The sequence below is a fragment of the Vigna unguiculata genome, chromosome 8 (genome assembly GCF_004118075.2).
Source record: "Vigna unguiculata cultivar IT97K-499-35 chromosome 8, ASM411807v1, whole genome shotgun sequence".
NCBI classification, from domain to species: Eukaryota; Viridiplantae; Streptophyta; class Magnoliopsida; order Fabales; family Fabaceae; genus Vigna; species Vigna unguiculata.
In genome coordinates this window covers 25,623,015-25,644,556 of record NC_040286.1, presented here as the reverse complement: position 1 = coordinate 25,644,556, position 21,542 = coordinate 25,623,015, and the positions used below count along the sequence as shown (strand labels likewise).

General features: G+C 32.3%; 2 protein-coding genes across 2 annotated transcripts; one reads left to right on the top strand and one right to left on the bottom strand.

Moving 5' to 3' along the window:
* The first annotated feature begins 3,250 nt into the window (after positions 1 to 3,250).
* On the top strand, positions 3,251 to 4,054 carry LOC114195251 (VQ motif-containing protein 9-like). The gene has a single exon (XM_028085652.1). The coding sequence runs from the start codon at positions 3,388 to 3,390 to the stop codon at positions 3,913 to 3,915; it is 528 nt and encodes a 175-aa protein (XP_027941453.1). The 5' UTR covers positions 3,251 to 3,387; the 3' UTR covers positions 3,916 to 4,054.
* A 14,462-nt stretch (positions 4,055 to 18,516) lies between these two features.
* On the bottom strand, positions 18,517 to 20,989 carry LOC114194361 (14-3-3-like protein). Its single transcript, XM_028084528.1, has 4 exons — positions 20,353 to 20,989; positions 19,476 to 19,598; positions 19,033 to 19,149; positions 18,517 to 18,928 (listed from the first exon to the last, which is right to left on the bottom strand). Exons 1-4 carry the CDS (start codon positions 20,836 to 20,838, stop codon positions 18,869 to 18,871), a joined length of 786 nt encoding a protein of 261 aa, XP_027940329.1. The 5' UTR covers positions 20,839 to 20,989; the 3' UTR covers positions 18,517 to 18,868.
* Positions 20,990 to 21,542: the final 553 nt, after the last annotated feature.

Here is a 21,542-nt window from a genome sequence, read left to right as displayed (position 1 = left end):
TTTTTGGGTGTGGTATATGTTCCAATTTTCCCGCCAAAAGGGATTGTGATGGGTTCTCAAAGATAATTGAGAATATATGTTGGATGACTTTCCATTAATAATAAAATATCTTGAACTATCAGCATAAAACTTATTTATAGTTCGATTTGTCGACTGTCATTTTTATGAATACATTTCTCCAACATTAGGGGGAGAAGGAAAGCAATTTGTAAAAGACATTGGTTGGAATGAATTATCATTATCTTGTCTTGATCCTCGTACAAAAGAATGTGAACTGAAAGTTCAAAGGATAATTCATTTACAAAATTAGTCAATCAATTACTAGATGTTTTTACTGACATAAAAAGGGTAACTAAATCATATATATATATATATATATATATATATATATATATATATATATATATATATATATATATATATATATATCAATTGCTAATGCTCAAAATAGAATTGATATTAATTTATTACATGCTTGAAGTCTTATGTCTGTTGGTTGTAAAAACATGCTTGAAGTATGGTAGGCCTATTTATTCCATAGATAAAAACTCTCAAATGAAAAAAATGAGCTAAAATGCAAGATGATCTAATTGAAAAGGTGGAAATTCCAAAAGATTTATTTGACATAATTAATGTTTCTATTCTAGAAAAACCTCAGGTACTTGAAATTGTTGAAAATGATAAGATCTCAATAAATTATGTCATGAATAAGATAATATGGAATCAAAATGAAGTCAACATTGACGAGACTTTTGCATATAATATAGCGATGAATGTTATGAGTGACGATGAGGATTAAGAACCAATGATCATTGAATATTATCGATAAAGAAATGATTGCCCAAAATGAAAAGATGCAATAGAAGCATAATTAGATTTGCTTACTAAACAAAATGTTTTTGGATATATAGTTTGCATACCTAAGGGTGTAAACCCTTTGGGTAAAGATGGATTTTTTGGCAAAAACAAAATAAGAATGGTAAAAGTGTTAGATACAAAGCATGGTTAGTTGCTCAAGGTTTTTCACAAAAACCTAGTATATTGATATGTTATAAAACATAACTAGTATTGGATGCAACAACATTTCGATATTTGATTATACTAGTTGAACAAGAAGGTTTGCATTTACATCTAATAGATGATGTTACAACCTATTTGTATAATTATCTTGATAATGATATTTATATGAAAATCCTTGAAGGATTTAATTTGCCCAATAAAAAAAATTCTAAAGAGAATTATTCAATGAAATTAACAAGTCTCTTTATTGATTAAAGCAGTCAGGACATATGTGGTATAACCGTCTTAGTGAGTACTTGTTAATATAAATGATCTTATTTGTCCTTGTATTTATATGAAAATATTAGAAAATGAATTTGCCATAATTGTTGGAACTCCTGATGAGCTCACAAAGGCAATTGATTGCTTAAAGAAAGAATTTGAGATGAAGGATCTTGAAAGAGAAAAATTTTGTTTGAGATTAGAAATTGGTTATTTAAATAAAGGTATTTTTGTACATCAAAAGGCTAACATAATAAGGTTCTTAAAAGGTTCTAAATGGACAAGGTACATCCATTATGCACTCTAATAGTTGTGAGGTCGTTACATGTTGATAAAGACTCTTTTAAAGCTCAAGAAAATGATGAAGAACTTCTTTATCTAGAAGTATCATATCTTAGTGTTATATGAGCACTAATGTATGTTGCTAATTATATTTGATCTGATATTGCATTTGTTGTAAATTCGTTAAGCAACATATAGTTCTTCGCCTACGAGAAGACCATGGATTGAAGTAGAACATATACTTCGTTACCTTAAGGTGCTACGAATATGAACTTATTTTATCCAAATGATTCAAAATCATATCTAATGGGTTATGCAGATGCATGTTATTTATTAGATTCTTACAATGTAATAATGGTTGATCACGAACAGGATATTTGTTCACATGTGGTAGCACAAAATGATTTCATGGTGGTTTACGAAACAAACCATAACAACAACATCGTCAAATCATGTAGAATTTTAGCATTCCATGAGGTAAGTCGTGAATGTGTTTGATTAAGGTCTATAATTCAACATGTGTGACGAAGTTGTGATCTATTCTTGGAAATACTGGAATCAACAACCATATATGAAGACGATAGTGCATTGTTCAATTGAAATTATGATATAAAGATCCAAAATATTCGTTCATGTGAAAATTTGACATATCTATTTACAAAGTCTTTACCAAGGAGAACTTTTAAACAATTGATTCACAAGATTGGACTTCGTCATCTTAATGATGTGAGTTTACATGATGCGAGAAATAGAATATGTGATGAACAATATTGTATTAAAAAATACATAACGTTGTACTTTTTTCCTTCACCAAGTTTTTAATCTAAAAGGATTTTTCTTAATAAAGTTTTAACGAGATACATTCTTTTATCAATTGACACACTCAAAAAAGAGGGGTCATGTTATGTGTTATGAATTAATAATCGTCCATTAATTTAATACAGTTACTCATATGATTTGTTACAATTATTCATACGATTAATTACTTATTTGTATTAACTATTTGATTTGTATATTTTATGAATGAATTATATTTTTATATTTATAAATAAGACTCGGAGAAAGATACACAAAAAGTTGTTCTCCATCCTATATTCATTTTTCTCTTCTTTTCTATATTATTAATTTTATTTTATAACAGTTTAGAATTTACAGACACATCTACTCTTGAAACCGGTGTTGGAAAATAACATCGATAGAGAATAACATTTTAAAAGTATTTCAAATAACATCTGAAACAAATTTAGAAGAGTAAAAAGACGTTACAAAAGCTAAATTAAACATAAATTTAAGGACCAAGCATATAATTAACATTTAAAATATTAAAAAAAAGTACAGAAGTTGTATAAAATAGTCTTTTGTATTAAAAATCGTGGTCAACAAGTTAACGTACAGTCAAACTTGTAGTGATAAACCGAACCTCTTATGAGGTAGACCACTCATCTACATTATACATCAATTAACACACAACACAGACACCCATCACCCTTTTTCTTTTCTCACCATCTTATTAATAACTTCATCACTCTCTCTTTACTCATTAATTATTATACTCACAACCAACAAACACTTTCCTCAATAATTTCCCACCAAACTCACCTCTATCTCTATTTTCTTTTATTATAATTATTACCAAAAATATCAACTAATTACAAATTCTCTTCAAAAATACTATTAAACTTTTTATGATTCATTTTCACAATAATTAAGTTGATTTTAATCATGTATCATATGTTGCTCTCTCTGTCTCACTCTGTATCTATATTTATACCTCAGTTTTGGTTTAAGAATAGAAAGTGTTTGTAGTGAGCAAGGAAAAGAAAAATGGATCACAAAATCTATGAATCATCATCATCAATTTCTATGAGAGATCAGTATCTGAAACAACTCAACAAGCTTTCACATAACATTTCCAAACCCAACGTTAAGAAACCAACCTTCGATTCTCTCCCCGATTCTCAGCCACAGGTGTATAACATCAGCAAGAACGATTTCAGGGACATGGTTCAGAAGCTCACCGGTTCACCCGGTAACAGCCACCAACCCAAACCGGTGGCAAACTCTCGCCTCCACCGCCTCCGTCCGCCGCCGCTTCCGCAGGTTCTCAGCCACCGTCCTCCGCCGCCTCACTCCGTCGCCGCCGCGCCTCTCTCGCCTCTACCGCCGTTTCCCAGCGTCCACGCGGAGTCTCCTGTCTCGGCGTACATGCGGTTTCTGCGGAACTCCATGCCGTCGTCTTCTTCGCAGTCGGAGTTTCAGATACCGGCTTCGCCGGTCAGTTTCGGATGCTTGAATTCGGTTTCCTTTGTTCCCCTGTCACCGACTATGCCGGTTTCGAGCAGAGATCCTTGAGACTTGTGTTTGTTGTGGTGAGTTACTGTAGTTTAATAAAATTTGTAATTTCATTAGACTTCTGAGAAGGGACTTAAAAGTAGTAATTTCTTGGAGAAAGAGTTAAATTGATATTAAAGCATGATTAACCTTAGATTAATGAACTACTCTTGCTTAGAAAGTTATGAAGATGACAATTAATAAATAAAATTTAGTGTTTTTAACTATCAAAATTAGTATCACATGATATGATCCTTGTATTACTTTATTAGGAAACACAAGACATCATTATTTTTTTTCAAGTGATATTAATTAAAGATAATTGTTTGTATTAAGACATTAAGGTATTTACAATTTTTAGATTTTTTTTTATTTGAAATTTAGCTACACTTGCGTTTTCTTATGATGTTAAAGCTCATGTTATCTTTTGAGTTCCTTCCTTTTTCAAAGGATTTTGCTTTTTAGTTTAGGAATCTTCGGTTGGGGGAATTCTGAAGAATGAAGGAATATCTATGTTAATTTAAAATTATTGTACAATCATTTTAATTTGTTTATAAATACTAGATTTTAGCCTCACAAATTAGGACAAGATTTCAAATATAGAACAATGCAGGAGTCCTAATTATGTGAAAGAAAGTTTGTTTGTGGTTTGAAAAGTAAGCTACAATTACTTTAATATAATGTCATATTTATTGTTGTTTCATCGAAAAAGTTTCCATCATACACATGTGGTTAACGCCTATTAAAGAAACAATTTCTCTTACTAGTTTGAAAGGTATTTAACGTAAGCGAAACGGACACATTGGGAATGACCACAATTTATGGGAAGTTTATTCCCATAGTCATCTTTGAATCTGACGTCAACTTAATTTTTTTTTCTTTAATTTTTCTTCTCAATTTCTCATATATATATATATATATTAATTTCTCAAATTAAACAATTTTCCTTAATAAATATTTTCATTATATTTTAACTTTATTAAATTATGTTTATTTAATAGCATCTCACTTAATCTTTATTTAAGATTTATTTAAGAGTTCATATATTACATATATATTACACATGATTAAATATGTTTTTGTTGTTCAAATTATTTTAAAAGATCTTGTTTCATCTCCCAATTAAATATATATTTATTTTGTCTATATGTTTTGTGAAAGTTCTATAAAACATTCCTTTTGATAAACGATAGATGTTATATTATAATCTATCATCAAATTTATACATGTTGTTTATTGGTAACAATATTTTAGACAACTTTTATATTGCAGGAATGAAATATGTGTACATTTAGTTTATGAATAAAACATTTTTTCTTTTGAAAATAATTTGAAGTTAAAAATTATATTTAACCATTATATAATATAGTACATGTGTATTCATATAGTACCGATAAAATATAAATTAAGTTTTAAACATTTATGTGTTTTACATTCTATTAAATTTTTTTAGGTGTAAATACTGATTTGGTACCCAAACTTTTTCGGAATGTTCAATTTGGTACCCGAACTTTAGGAATGTTCAATTTAGTACCCAAACTTTTTAAATGGGTTCATTTTAGTATCTTTCGTTAAATACTCTTTAACGCCGTTTGGATCCTGTTGAGCTGGCATTGTGGAACAGATACGTGGCAGAATTAGTGGGTGTGCACGTGGATTAAGATGTAAAAAAATGGAATTAAGTAATAATTGTGTAAGTAAAAATTTTGGGGTCGTGATTACTGAGTGAATTGGGGAAAAAATTAGGTCGAGAGGGAATTAGGGCACAACACATGAAATCTGGTGGAGAAGAAAAAATCAGGGCAGAAAGCGGAAAGCGAAAATTGGGATTTAGGGTTCTAAGTGGATAGGCGTTCGACGATCGGCAAAGAAGCAGGAAGATTGTGGTTCCGTTCGTTGGAGTTAAAGAAGAAAGATAAAAATGTTATATTTGTGAATAGATCAGGTGTAAGAAAAAAATGTGGCATATGTATGCAAATTGGCCACTTCAGAAAAACTTGCCCCCTACGGCCTAAAGAATATGGACCTGAACCTGCACCAGATTCTGCACCAAAATCTACTACTGCACCTACACCAGATTCTGCACCAGAATCTACTATTGCACCTACACCAGCTGTCAATGTACCAGACTCTGCACCTACAACTGCACCAAAATTTGTAACACACCCTGCATCTGCATCTGCATCTGAATTACCTGCACCTGTATCTGCAACACAGCCTGCACCTGCAACCGCATAACAGTCTGCAACATAGAATGGACCTCCACCACCTTCTACACCACATGAACAAGCAACACAGATAACTCATGGAACAAAATCATCCCAACCAGTCCACCAAAATCTCATTCCTTAACCAACACGTGGTAGACCTTTTTCAAGGCAAAAACTCCAGCATATGAGAGGAGTTGTATGGAAACCATGACTTTAGGATTATTTTTAAGAATTCAGGCCGCACTTTTTGTAATAACTTTAAGTCTACAACTTCACTTTAAGTATTTCATATGTATTATGTTATTTTGGATTGGTATTGTGTTGCCAATACTTTTGTCTGTGGTCGGATATTTGTTATCCATACCTATGAACAATGTCCTTTTGTTATATCATATTTGATATTCAATGAATTTGTGGCAACTTATCCTGCTTTTGTTCAAATTAAAATTCCTTTCTTGTTATTTCAGCCTATGTAACATTTCAAATACCAGAAAAATAAATGCAGGACTTTAACAGATGGTTCACATTTTTCATAACTCTGAACTTTAATTCATTTCATTAAATTTCATATTACAAAACAACCTTCCATACACCTAAAGTCAAACAACTTTAAACAACTAATCTTTCACTACACAACTTTAAACAACTAATCTTTCACTACAATATCAATCTACATCAACATCATGGATACTAAAATCAGATTAACTACAACCAATAGACACACCAATCCAATTAATAAGTTGACCTACTTTCTCCATCCCTTAACTTCTTTCTCTAGAATATAAATCTTTCGCCTTTGCCTCAGAATAATTGCATCCTTTTCGTCATCACCATCTTCAATGCACCATTTAAAGAAATTGCACGCATAACAACCTTCACTTCCACCCTGTTATTAAAAAAACAACTTAACAAAGAATTACTTTACTATGCAACTACATCCAAACACAAACATAAACTTACCCAAACAAATAACACCATATGACTAACCTTGAAATTAGGGCATCCCCAAAACTGTCTCCCACCATTCTTGATTATTCTAGTTGTTCTCAGCACAGCTGCCACTCCGCAATTGCATGTGGGTGCTTCATCCAAGCCTCTACAGCCACCACTACTACAGCACGAGCTTTGATTTCGCATCACCCGTGAATTGTGAGAGCAAGAAGAAGATGATTGAACCCTTGACATTTCTTCACCGTTTCAGAAAAACCAAAAGAAGAGAAAACTAAAATTAGGTCAATCTCCACAACAAAATGGGCACTTTAATTTGATCACAAATAAATACAATCTAAGTCATTTTATGTGAACCCTTAATTCTGCCACGTATCTGTTGCACAGTGCCAGTTCAACAGGTCCCAAACGGCGTTAAATAGTATTTAACGGAAGGTACTAAAATAATCCCGTTTAAAAAGTTTGGGTACTAAATTGAACATTCTAAAGTTCGGGTACGAAATTGAACAATCCAAAAAAGTTTGGGTACCAAATCAGTATTTATACCTTTTTTTATTTATTGAGTATTTAAAATTTTATATTTTTTAATTAAGTCTCAATCATTTAATTTTTCTGTTAGTTAATTGGTCATATTGTGTATTTCTCTCGCGATGTTATCAAAAGGTAAGGTTTTATCATCAATGTAAAATAATAAATGACCGTTATTACTTTAATTAAAAATATGTTTGATAACAAGATTATTATACTTGTAAGACCCACTTTTATTGAGTGCCCTAATGTTAAGGGCTGCCACACTATTGGGCCTAAAGGGCTGGCCCATAGGGTGCCAAGGCCCCTAAAGCAGCCAAGGTCCCTCAATTGCAAGTCATTCTGAAAAATCAGTGCCCTAACTCACCCATTTTCTCTCCACATAACCTCTGCTAGGGTTTGGAGATCTATCCAAGTTCAAGTGAGCTCAACCTCCGTCTCCCGTTCACGTAAGTTAGTTCTCGAACCTAGCCTTTCTAAGTTGTTTTCGTGGTTTATGTCGGGACTCACTATGTGAATCCAATCTCCTTTGTCGTGCCACTATTTCAGTTCATAGATTTATCCTTGGCGCTACTGGTTTCGCTGGCTTAAGAGTCGAAGTCCAATATTAACCCTTTTCCAGGTAAGGGAAGCTAGAGTTTCACGTTATTTCTATTTTATGTGATTAATGTTTTGTGAAATATGAGAAAAGATTGGGGGATTTTGGTATATTTTTGAGTTAGGGGTTCAAATATTCATGAAACTGTGATGTTTGACGTCATTTCTCGTATTCTAATGCGTCGCACAGTCGCTGGGCGAGTTCCTTGGCTCGCTGGGCGACTGTGTGTTTTTCTGATATGCATAATTTTAGTAAAATTGACTTTCCCGACTCATTAACCGTTGGATTGAGCTCAAATTTTGACATGTGGTTCATAACATGCTATTTTATGGTTTGACCGGTTGGATCGTCGATTATATTATGTAGCTCAAGAAATGTGTCACGCATTACTGCAATAATTTTGGTTTTGTGATAATAAATTTACTTAGGAATTTTGGTGTAAGAATTATGGTTGTGTGTTATGCTTGATTGTATGGAATTGCAAGTACTTAAATGTTGGCACTCATTTATTTGGGATGAATACTATTTTGTGATATATGTATGTCTTGGTATGCATTTATAAAGTATGAGATGAATGAATCTGCATGAGTGATGTGATTCATGGATTGTGAATGATGAACTTGGATAAATCTTGGCATGCGATTTCATTGAAATGGTTGGTTATATATATGTGGTCATGAATTCGGTGCGAACAATAATGTTACATTGATGGCATGGTATTGGTATGAGGTGAAGTTCTATACCCCCGAATTGGGAAGAATGGGATGGTATGAAATCAACATGGAATATGAATGAGGATGGGTTGCAAAGGATGGCGTGAGGTGTTAAATGCATGATCAATATTATTTGTTTGTTTGGAATGTGATTGGTATGTTTTCAGTACGTAAATCCACGAGTCTCTAGGTGAGACTTCCTGGTCGTGCATCAGTGGTCGGGACGTAATTCCATGGCCCTTGTTAATGGGTGTCCATGGTGGTGCCCCATCTATATAACTTGGTAAGGATTCAAGGTAAGGATTGCATCCTGACACTCTAAGGAGTCAGTTAGTCTCACTTAGAGCGGACTGACTCCTGTGGTGAGAGTAGCAGGAGGCCTAAAACTCATCAAGGGCTAACCTTGTGTGTGAGGGAATTGATTCATTGTAACACTTGTAACACATAGCTCGGGGGTGAGCAGAGGTATCCACCATAAGTGCAAGCATCCGCTGAATTCGACCAGGTTATATGTATCCGAATGAGTCGAGTTTTAGTGTATTATTTGGAGGGTCTTAACATGCTTGTGTGGTGTAAGTGAAATGGACTGTGAATATGTATCTGATTTCTTTGATGAACTGGTTTTGGCTCTAGCTTACCCTTTGCTTGTTTATTTGCTATGTATGTTGTTCTTCTACTCTTGCGATGATCATCAATTTATTGATGGGAGCAGATGCGAGAGGCATTCGTGGTCAGCAAAGGAGAGATGACCCCGCTGCATAGTCTTTAGGCTGGACTTCATGTTTTTTTTGGGTTTTGTTAGGGCTAAGGCCCATGTATTGCTTGACTCCTTAATACTCGATTTCCTCCTGTTAAACTTTTATCCAGTTTTCTTTGGCATCGTGGTGTGCCTAAAATTGCAAGGGTTGTGTCTGAAACCGCAGAACTGCGCTATTGTACTATCTGTGTGTGACGTTTCTTTTAATTTTGCGTAATAATTAAATGGGACGTTATAATACTTTTCAATAATTTTCTTGTTATCATCTACAATGACTAAGGAAATGTCGCTACCATTGATATAACTTAATTGTTACCATTTACAAATATCATATAAGATGTTAAGTTTAGAGACATGTGTGCAAGAGTAAAATAATTTAAGTAATTATAATATTAAAGAATATATAAATGCTATCAACACATAACACCTCAAAAATTATAATTAAACAATTTTAACTAAGATATATTAATTCTTAGCAACATTTGAAACAATATAATTTGTCACATTGAATGTCTTCTAAAATAATAATTAAACATGTTGAACCAAAGACTAATGTCTAATCCATTAGAAACCTATTGAAAATCCATTCTCATGTTTCTATGTCATTGTAGTTCATGCACCTATATTATGATGGATAAATTTGTTTAACTTCTCACCATTCGATGTTTTAATTTACTTATTAGACCATTAATGAAACATGTGATCTTTCATTTCCTTAATCAATTTTGTGCTTAAAACTACAACCTTTAGAGCCACAATAACATCTAAGTACCCTTCCCACAATTGAGGAATATTTTCTTGCTTAAGCAATCTTACAATGCTTGAATAAAACAACTTCAAAGGGTATAACACTACAAAAATTTGTATTTATTAATAAAATTTTACCGATCAATTTTAGAATTTTATTAGTGAAAAATATTTTAGTTGGTAATGAAATTGTCAATAAAATCCATTATTAATTTAGAACTTTTATTGTTGACATATATTCTTGTCCGTAAAATTCATTGATAATTAGATGTTTTAGTAATCGATTAATGAATTTTGTTAATAAAATAAATATCAAATTTTTCACCATTTATTTTGAGCTTTGATCATTTTATGATAAAATCTATCAATAAAATTAATTATTAAAATGACAAATTTTGTGTCAAATCTAATCATATATGTTATTAAATTCATCAATAAAATCCATTATTAATTTAGAACTTTTATTATTGACATATATTCTCGTCCTTAAAATCCATTGATAATTAGATGTTTTAGTAATCGATTAATGAATTTTGTTAATAAAATAAATATCAAAATTTTCACCATTTATTTTGAGCTTTGATCATTTTATGATAAAATCTATCAATAAAATTAATTATTAAAATGACAAATTTTGTGTCAAATCTGATCATATATGTTATTAAATTCATCGGAGACATGTGAGAAGAATATAAAAAAAGAGAAGGAGGCAAAGTCAAACAAGGAGAAGGAAAAAATTTAAATATAGGAACAAAATTGGTTCAGAGAGGAAATACAATTTTAATCAATAGTTGAAAACGAAAAACATATTTAATTCTTTAAAATTTAAATTGTGATTATTATACATACTCTTCATATAATACTTCATATAATAGGAAATTAAATGATAAATCCAAACAAATATTTATAATAACATAAGAGTTTAAAATTAATTGAAGAATAAAAATACAATTAAAATAATATTTTTATTTAAAATTTAAATGTCTTTTGCTAAACTTTTTGAGACATTAATGTGAATACAATCATAATAATCATATAAAGGTTTAATTACTATTTTGATCTCTATATTTTGGGATTTGATTTGTTTTGATCCTAATATTTGATTTTGGTTCAATCTTTATTATGTCTTAAATCGATTCAATGTGGTCCCTTTTGTTAAATTGATGTTAATTAACATTGTTTAGAAAGTAAATACATGTTTGTCTAATAAAACGTTAGTTACTGATTTGGTCCCCAAATTCTTTTTTAGACATAACTGAGACCCTATATTGTTTAAATAGAGATAATGTGATCCCCTTTGTGAAATCAGCATTAACATCGTTAGGAGCTAACCATGTGTGACTCCAAACCCTCTCCTCCTTCTCTAACCCTTTTTTCTTTGGCAGCACAATTTCACTAAAATTGCCTCATTCAGATTTAAGATCAACTCCTTTAGATCCAAGATGACAAATCTATTTTTTTTGTCTACTGCATCGTTGAAGATGGATATATGAACCCAGTTGTGGCTTTTGGACTCACTCCCAAGATCCATGGAGGATGACACTAACGAAAAAGGGACCACATTGCCTTCATGTAAAAATGCAGGAATTTAATTGAGTTATAAGAAAAATATAGGGATCAAATTACTAATTAAACCACCATTTATTCGACTAACACATGGTAACCTTCCAAATGGAGTTAACGCCACTTTAACGAAAAAGACCATATGGAATCAATTTAACCAAAAATGGGACTTCATTGAAGGAAAAACAAAATATTGGAACCAAAATGAATTAAAGCCCGTCTTGTCAAATGGGTGGTCACCAAAGTCCCACATTGAGTAATATGAAGAAAGCAGCAGAAGAAAGCTATTATAAAAATGGATAGTTGATTTGAAAGTGGTCAACAACTCAGTAGGTCTCCAAGTTCTAGGGGACTTGGGTAGTTGTGTGTCATTGGAAGGTTTGCAATTTTCACCACAAATTATAAAATGATTTGTAGTTTTGTAAGATGTTTTCAAATTTTTCCAAAAAAATTGTATGAGAAGCTTTGCAAATTTTGTTAGAAAAATAGTATGAGAAGGTTTGCAATTTTTGTTAGAAAAATTGTACGAAGGTTTGTAGTTCTTTCTAGAAAAATGCATGTTGATTAGAGATATCAAAAATGGGTTATAACTCGTGGGTCAACTGGGCCCACCACGGGTTCGGGCCGAGCTGGGTTGAAAACTTTTTTCAAATTTCAGTACGGGTTAAGTTTTGACCCGGTCCACCAAGAATCCGGCTCACCAACCAACAGACAAAGGGCCACACAACTGTTCTATATTATGTTGGGTTTTGCATTTGAATCGGGTTGGGTTGTTTATAATGTGTTGTTACATAGTAATTTGTATTTTTGGTTTGTATTTACAATTTAACATCATTTTGGATTGTATTGAAGTTTATTCAAATTTTAGTTAGAATTATAATTTTTATTTTTGTGACCGAAGAAAAACATATATTTATTTTTTAATTAAGTGAGTCAATGAGCCAACTATTTTAACTCACCAACCCGTGGTGGGCTAGGTTGGGTTCAAAATTTTTTGACTTGCTAATAAGTGAGTCAGGATGGATTAGCTCACTAAACAGCCAACCCGTGGTGAGCCGGACTGGGTGGCCCATTTTTTACAAGTGTAATATTGAGTAATGGTAAGTGTCTAGTTTACTTATAATTGTTTATCATTTAGACATTTATCTTGTATGAAATTAATGTAAATCTTAGTAAAACAAACTCGTTTGCCTTAAATTATAGAATGAAGAATAAAGAAGTTAGGAAACATGAAATTTGATGTCTTTGTGATGTTTTTGCGGGAAAATTGAAGGAAATCAAGAATATGGCATTGAGCCTCAAAGTTGGCACTAAGTATCTAAGGCAGTTTGCTGAAGATTCAAATACAAGTCTTGTGACTAAGCAATAATATTGGCACTGAGCCACACATGAAGAAACCTTCAGTACAAAGCTAAACCTCGGAGAAAACCCACCTGGAGAGCAAAGCTCCATTGCTGACCACCAAGCCAAAAGCTCAAGCATGGAGGAAACTCACCTAGGGAGCAAAGATCATGATTGACCAACATCTTGGGAGATAAAGTAGCACACTATTTTTCTATAAAAATAGAGTCTTGCTATGTTAGTTGTATGCTGAGTTGAAACTAATTTTATAATTCATTCCTAAAATTTTTAGAATATATTGTATTAAACTTAGAGAGAACCATGGGATGAGGACAATAACTCCTTGCGTTTTTATTATAACTCATTATGAGAAATTAAACTCTTTCTTGTTAGGATTAAATGTAACTTCTCTAACTCTCTATAATGCTTTTGATTCAACATATGTTATGTTCTTGCTCGTCACTATCTATAATATATTTATTCATAATTCTAACTATTTTAAAAAATATTAAATATAATTTTTAATTGATTGATATATAGTTTTTTAGACTAATAATACAACATAATTCTTTCTCCCTTCTGAGTTGAACTTTAGCTTGAGTTATTTTTCTTGACATCATTTTCGTTGGACAAATCCTTAAGATGTGTATTGTAAGCCATGAAAAAACAACAAAGTCTAAGGAGCATAACGTTGAATAAGTATGGAATTTGTATGAATAATTTCAAATGAAAAGTATATGATGAGCGATAGATTCAAGAATTTAGTAATGATTCTGATTTAAATTTCAAAAGAAAAAGACAGTGTAAAAATACATAGAATTAAATATGCTTTTTTTAATTATTTTAAAAAATGTTTAATTTATAAATTAAATATATAATTATTTTTTTCTACATTTTATAAAAATTATGTAATGTTTCTACATTTTTTAGATAATTTATGTAATTAACGATACAAGTTTAACTAGTGATAAAAAAATTCATGAATTATAATATAACTTTCAACATATCATTGGTAAGAAAATATAAGAAAAACAAATACGCATATATTTAATTTAAATTAAAACACAATTGGTTTAAAAATAAAAGATATATTTAACCGAGATAAAAATTAGGCAATTGAAAATAAAGTAGAATTATTACACCCTAGAAGAGAATGCTATATATGACACATCGACCTTTTTGCATTCAAACCTGACATGAACCTCACACATGTACTTTTCATGCTTAATAAGCACATATTCTAATCATATATCTTGTTAAAGATGTTAATTGGGCCAATGGTCCATGGACCAATCCTAACCCATCCTTCATTAAGCTCTATTTTTGGAGCCCCAAATGAGGGAGCCAAAAAAAAATTTCAGCCCCCAAAGTTCACTCTCAAGTGGGTTAAGACTAAGATGGGTTTGGCTCCACTAAAATACTTTAATTAACTCCTAAAAAGAATACTTTGAATCTGAGTAAAAAATCAAGTCAAGTCGATTCGGACCGATCCAAAACGAAGGTCGAGACTAACCGACTAGACTGACCCGGGCCATTGGATATAATTATTGGGATTATATTGATGCTTGAACCAAAGTGTTCTATTATCAAAATAAGACATATCGCCTATGATAGCTAATTTATTTCAAAAGAAATAACAAATATAAATTTCCAATTTTTTTTCCTCCAATGGTGGGACTTTTGTGGACCAATTGAAGAAATTCTTCCCTCCCCAACAAATGACAAATATAAATACTTCAAAACCAAATATGACCTAATTGAATGATTTCGACAAACTTAACATTCTTTTTTGAGTTTTCATTACCATAAGTATTCTCATGGAAATAAAAATTCGGTAAGAATAAACATCCAAACAAACTACCAATATTACAAAGGAATTTCTATGTTAAGTGGTGAACTCAATTTGGCGCTTCTAAAGGAAATCTAGAAGAAATTTGCAAATGGTTTATAACAAATTTATAATTTTACAAAATGGCAAATCTAGAATCTTCTCCGTTCCTCAACTAGAAACACAAATTATTGTAGCATTAGCAACTTCAAAATCCAAAGAAAGTTTTGCAAAAAATTTGCAAAACATTCTCAAGCTATTACAAAATGTTAAAGGATCTTCAAAAAAAAATCACTACCAAGTAGACCTGTCATTTTAACCCACAACCCATGGGTCAGCCCCAAACCCCTTTAAAACTAAACCCTATTTTAATGACCCACTTAATGGGGGGCTTTTTAAAAACCTTCAACCCTAAAAGCTTTGAGTGATGTGGGTTGGGACAGGGTTAGGATGGGTTTAACCCCTTTTTGATAAAATCTATTTTTCTCTCTGTCAATTGAAAGCCTTGTTCTCTTAGCAGCTTTTCAAGTCTCTTTGGTTTGAACCATAACCAGTTAAGAATCTTCCATGCCCGTATTAGAACAAGTATCACTATGAGACTTATAGTTATGGCCCATGCTGCTTCCATTTCTTCCTTACTTTTTGGTAAGGGCAATGAGAACAGAGAAAGATGATAAAACTTGAGGTAGCAAAGCCAGAAGTCTTCACACAACTCAGTAGGCAAAGACTATGCTATTCCACACAACTCTCCAAGTTATCCAAGCAATAAAAATTTTGATTTTGTTTAGTTTTGTTTCAATATTATTAACAATTAATATATAATTAAAGTATTTATTAAAAGAAAAATTAATATCAATTTATAATGAATTTGAAAAGGATTACTAAAAGTTTTAAATTTATAAAACAATAAAATAAAAAGTAAAAAATTTATTTTAAAATCCTAACACATGTGATAATGATTAAATACATATTCAAATAATTTATAAGTTGGTAGTTTTAAATTTATTTTCTAATATAATAAATTAGATATCTTTGGTCATATACAACAAAGAAAAATAAAGTACATAAAAGCATCTCATAAACTCTTTAATCATTGGATATACCATAGGGAGTTAGAAAGATTGAGAAAATATAGATAATTTGATGGTGGGAAAAGGAAGAAAATGATTAAAAAGAAACAAGCACCAGACCCAACATTGGTATAGTGCAAATAAGATAGTTGTTCAGTTTTTTATTCAATTATTTCCAATTTTTCTTGTATTTAGAATAAATTTTTTTTCTAAAAAAGGACCCATGGGCTAGCTCTATCCCATAGGGCTTTTGTGAGCTTTTTGGCCCTGTGGGTCTTTTCAATGAGGAACTTTTTGACCAATTTGACTCTGGGCCAAATCATGAGAAGTGAGCTAATTTGACAGATCTATTACCGAACTTTTCAACCTCAAAAACCTCTCAACTAACATGTTTAATATATATATATATATATATATATATATATGGTTTTTAAATTCTTTTACCAATAATATCAACTTGACTAATTTAATATTATTTTCCTTTTATAGATACATACTTGAACTTTTCTATTTGTCTATTCTTAAATTTTAGTTGTTATATATATATATATATATATATATATATATATATATATATATATATATATATATATATATGGTTTTTAAATTATTTTACCAGTAATATCAACTCGACTAATTTAATATTATTTTCCTTTTATAGATACATACTTGACCTTTTCTATTTGTCTATTCTTAAATTTGAGTTGTTTTTGTTTTTTTCTTCTATAGATTTTCTTGTACTTATTTATGCATCTTTAAAAATTAGCTGACCGATTCTTAAACTGATTTTGTTAACCAAGCCACTTAACCCTCTCATCTAGTAATCAATATAATTGATTTGATTTTTTTAAGTTTTACAAACCTCATGTTATAACAATGTAACTTGTATGTTTTGTAACAATAATTAGTATTTTTTAAAATAGTAAAACATTTTTCAAGTTTAAAATGGTTTACTTTTTAACACCGATTTGTTTGAAACAACATGTTTCAAATATATTTTGTAACTTCATGTGTTTTAAAACAACAATTTATTTTAGTATTATAATATGTCGTAAATGTCTTCTGTTTTAAGGGTGTGTTCACTTAAGTAGATGAAATTGAAAGAAATGGAGTAGATGAGTTTGAATGGATTTGAGAATGAATTGTGTGTTGTTTTTTTTAAGGAATTTAGAAGTGATAATGAGTGAATTTAAAAGTAAAGTTTGTGAGTAATAGATAGATCACAATATTGCCCTCTATAGTATAAATTGGTATAAAATCTACAAAGAATGGGATCAGATCCCTTTATATCTCATGCACACATGGATTTGATCCAACAAAATATGGATCGTTCCCTAGCTTGCACATGTGGTTACCTCAACATTCTTAAACCACCAGAGTTCATTCCTCCACCTTCGTAGTGCCACCAAGGGCGACGATTCCTTCCAAAAACCTCACACCTCATGCGGCCATGACAACTAAAATCTACTCCATAATTGATTCTTCGCCTATACAGAGTCAAGAGACACATGAAATTAAACAGGGATAATACTATAAAAACACCCTTCCCACCCGCAAACCTCCTCCCCTTAACGAGATGAGATATCGAGTTAATCTCGCAAATCCACACTTTCCTTCAACCTCAAATCCTTGAATTCAAAGACGCTATTTACTCATAAATCTATCTTAGACAATCTCTTCCACTAGTAAATCATTGGAATTGAACACTGCCTAAGTAAAGAAAGAATTTTTCACAAAGTCTGTAAAATAAAGTTGGAAGTCGTGTTATTTACATACAACTTATCCCCAAAATTGGTAATTATTTTTAAATCTACCCATTATGATAATTTACCTAAAAAAATAAACCATTGTAGTAAAAAAAAAAACCGAAGAATTTCAGATAAACATATTATGATTTTACTATTTATAATTTTGTAAACCACAAATGATTCCAACATTTTCAATTTTTTGAACCTTAATACTAGTGCCATCATCATTAGTAATCAGATCAATTGGTACGGGTTGCCATATCCATGACCATTTGAAAACCTTTGAGAAATAATCAAAACCGTACCTTGGTTCCACAGTAACCATTGACAGCAGGATCATTATTTATGAAAATTCCGAAGTCCCTATAATTTAACGTATCTTCAATACACCTAATTTATTCAGCCACTAAAACCAAGGAATCAAACAGGCAATTGAAAGTAACAAAATATTCTTCGTATAACAAAAACTTATCAGTCATTATCCATGAGATGAACCCATGTGCATTGCGAAAAAATAGCTCTCAAGAACAATTAAAACAGACCGAAGTTGGCAATCCTCACACGAAAGAAAAGCACGTTAAAATCTATCAAATTTATGATTCCGAGGCTTTCGAATAAAACAAATAAAGGTGTCACACTTTCATATCCTAAATTAATGAGCAATATCATGTTTGCTAAAGAGAATATTATCTTGATATTCTACGAGCATATAATGGAAATTTCAGTGTCATTAAGAAAGTAGGCAATTCAGAAACGCGTACAAATGGAAGGACAAACTAAAATAGCCCACTGCATCCACAATTCATAACAAAGACCATGGAATGCCTAAAATCTCAGTAACATCGAGATTAGCAATCGGCACTTTCTCCCTTTGAAAGCATTATAGAAGGGAAGTTCAACGACTAATTAGCGGTATGATTTGTTTAATTTTGTTCCCCGTCCCCTTTAGGCGCGGCTTCTTTAATTTCATCTGCACCGTCATCCTGAAAACCCAACAAAATAAACACCGTAATCAATAAATAGATTCTCTGAAGAGAATAAAGTGCTATTACTATACAAATGATGTTGGAAATCCCAAAAGTCATACCTGCATGTCAGAGGTCCAGAGGGTAAGGTTATCACGAAGAAGTTGCATGATCAAAGTGCTGTCCTTGTATGACTCCTCTCCCAGTGTATCCAATTCAGCAATTGCCTCGTCAAAAGCCTGGTGAATTTCAAAATCAACAGAAATGTTCACGATTACATACCGTTTTACATCAGAAGGCCTACCAAAGATCACGAGTTACGATCATTTAACATTTTACAATTTTAATTAGTCATCAGAATCTAACGTCAAGGTTACTTAGACATTACTGAAACTATAATATGCTGTTGTTGCAATGAAATGAATATATTATTTCAATTCATGAATCGCTAACTTCGAATAGTTCACCACGTCCAGCCACTATCTTGTTTTTACCGAATAAATACTTTAATGTAATCGAATAGTCATTTATTAAAATAAAAAGACAAGTTTCTCTGAACACTAACCTGTTTTGCAAGGCTGCAAGCCCGATCAGGAGAATTAAGAATCTCATAGTAAAAGACAGAGAAGTTCAGAGCAAGACCAAGCCTAATAGGGTGAGTTGGAGGCAGCTCAGAGTTTGCAATGTCCTATACACACAATACAGTTAAAGCAAAACATCAGAAAAACAAAAAAGCAGAATATACACTTCGCAATATAATCAAGCAAAACATTAAAACAAAAGAAAATCCTCAGTTTTACAACGCTATAAATCTATTTCACTATTTCACGTTACAATATGGAAGTCACTGTAAATCAAACACGCAAGCAAAAAATGTTCAATTACTTAATTAAGATTAACAATTGTGGACAAGTAACTTCCGAATTTCAATTACTTCGCTCCAAAACCACCATTACCACAGAGAACCCACTATCTTCTAGACCTAAAATTTGCAACAGAGAACCAAAGGTTTTGAACCGTAGATCAAACACGCGAGAAAAAACGATTCAATGATTTAATATTTTCAATTTCAGAAAAGTAGGTTCCAAATTTCATCATCGCTTCCAAGATTCCGTAAAGATTCCACAATACTAAGCTAAAATTTGAAACACAAATACATGTCTTGAATCGTAGATCAAACACAGACCAAACATCATTTAACAATTTAATATTTAAAATTCTAAACAAGTGATTTCCAAATTTCAACCTGCTTCGCTACAGAAAGTCACTTTAACAGTATTAGATTCCACTATTCTAACCAAAAGATGACCAAATGGAGCGCGCGTGAGTATCCACGCGCACATACGAATAATTTACTCACAATCAATCAAATCACGAATCTGGCGAGTAAAGCAAACAGATCTATAATGCGAAAATTAGAATATAAAAAAAAAATCGAAAACCTGTGCAGATTTGTAGGCGGAGAGCGTGCTCTCAGCGGCCTCTTTGCGGTCGGCACCGGTCTTGAACTCGGCGAGGTACCTGTGGTAGTCGCCCTTCATTTTGAGGTAAAAGACCTTGGAGTCACCAGAGGCAGCAGAGGGAACGAGGCGCGAGTCAAGGAGCTTGAGGATTCCGTCGCAGATGTTGGAGAGTTCGCTCTCGATCTTGGATCGGTAGTCGCGGATGACGGCGACGTGGTCCTCGTTGCCTCGGCTCTCCTCCTTCTGCTCGATGGAGGAGATGATGCGCCAGGAGGCACGTCTGGCACCGATGACGTTCTTGTAGGCGACGGAGAGGAGGTTGCGCTCCTCCACCGTGAGCTCCTCGTTCTCGGCGGCGGCAGAGACCTTCTCCATGAACTCCACCATCTCCTCGTAGCGCTCGGCTTGCTCCGCCAGCTTGGCCATGTACACGAACTCTTCGCGTGGAGAGGGAGCGCTGGCCATTGCGGGATCTGGTTAGGGATGTGAGAGAAAGAGAGAGATGTTGGAGAGAGAAAGAGAGGCTGGGAAAAGGCGTGAGAGGGATTGGAAGAAACAAATAGAGGGTTTTGTTTACTATTTTATTTGTGGGAGAACCGAAAGTTGGGGATTGGTTCGTGCTGTGCTTCCGTTTCTGCCACCCATGATTGCGTTTTCGAGGGACTTTTTTTTATTTTTGGATCCCATGACAAAAATAGCCCTCCCTCTCTTTCTCTCTCTTCTCTCTTCTATTTTTCTATTTTTAAGTTCTTCCTTTTATCAATTTTTTATTTTTCTGCCAATTTTTCTTCCTCTATTTTATTAATAAGAATATAAGAATATTGTTTTCAATGCTTTCAGACAGAGACGCCAAATAGCTGGCAAGCACGGGTTTGATTATTTAGTTTGGCGGAAAGGTGTCACTCACGCACTCCCATGGTGACTGTGTATCCTCCGGTTTCAAATTCCAAGCTTGCATCGATATTTATATTTATTTTATACAATTTTTATAGAAAACAAAATTATATATCATTTTATTCGAGTACCTTTTTTTTTTAATTACAGCTAACTAAAAATAATGGACCTATTTTTGTAAGGTGAAGTGCTGAACAGATCATCAAAGTGGTCAAAGAGAATTTGTGTGTTTTTCTGAACAAAACCAACTCCTATCAACATGATCTTCCTACTTA

Bases quoted from the DNA above. Each gene is read 5' to 3' on its own strand.
- LOC114195251 (XM_028085652.1), top strand. From the start codon at position 3,388: ATGGATCACAAAATCTATGAATCATCATCATCAATTTCTATGAGAGAT.
- LOC114194361 (XM_028084528.1), bottom strand. From the start codon at position 20,838: ATGGCCAGCGCTCCCTCTCCACGCGAAGAGTTCGTGTACATGGCCAAG. The intron at 19,150-19,475 runs GTTAGTGTTCAG...GAAATTCACCAG, and splicing joins CTTGCAGCCTTGCAAAACAG to GCTTTTGACGAGGCAATTGC. The intron at 18,929-19,032 runs GTATGACTTTTG...TTGGGTTTTCAG, and splicing joins TCTGGACCTCTGACATGCAG to GATGACGGTGCAGATGAAAT.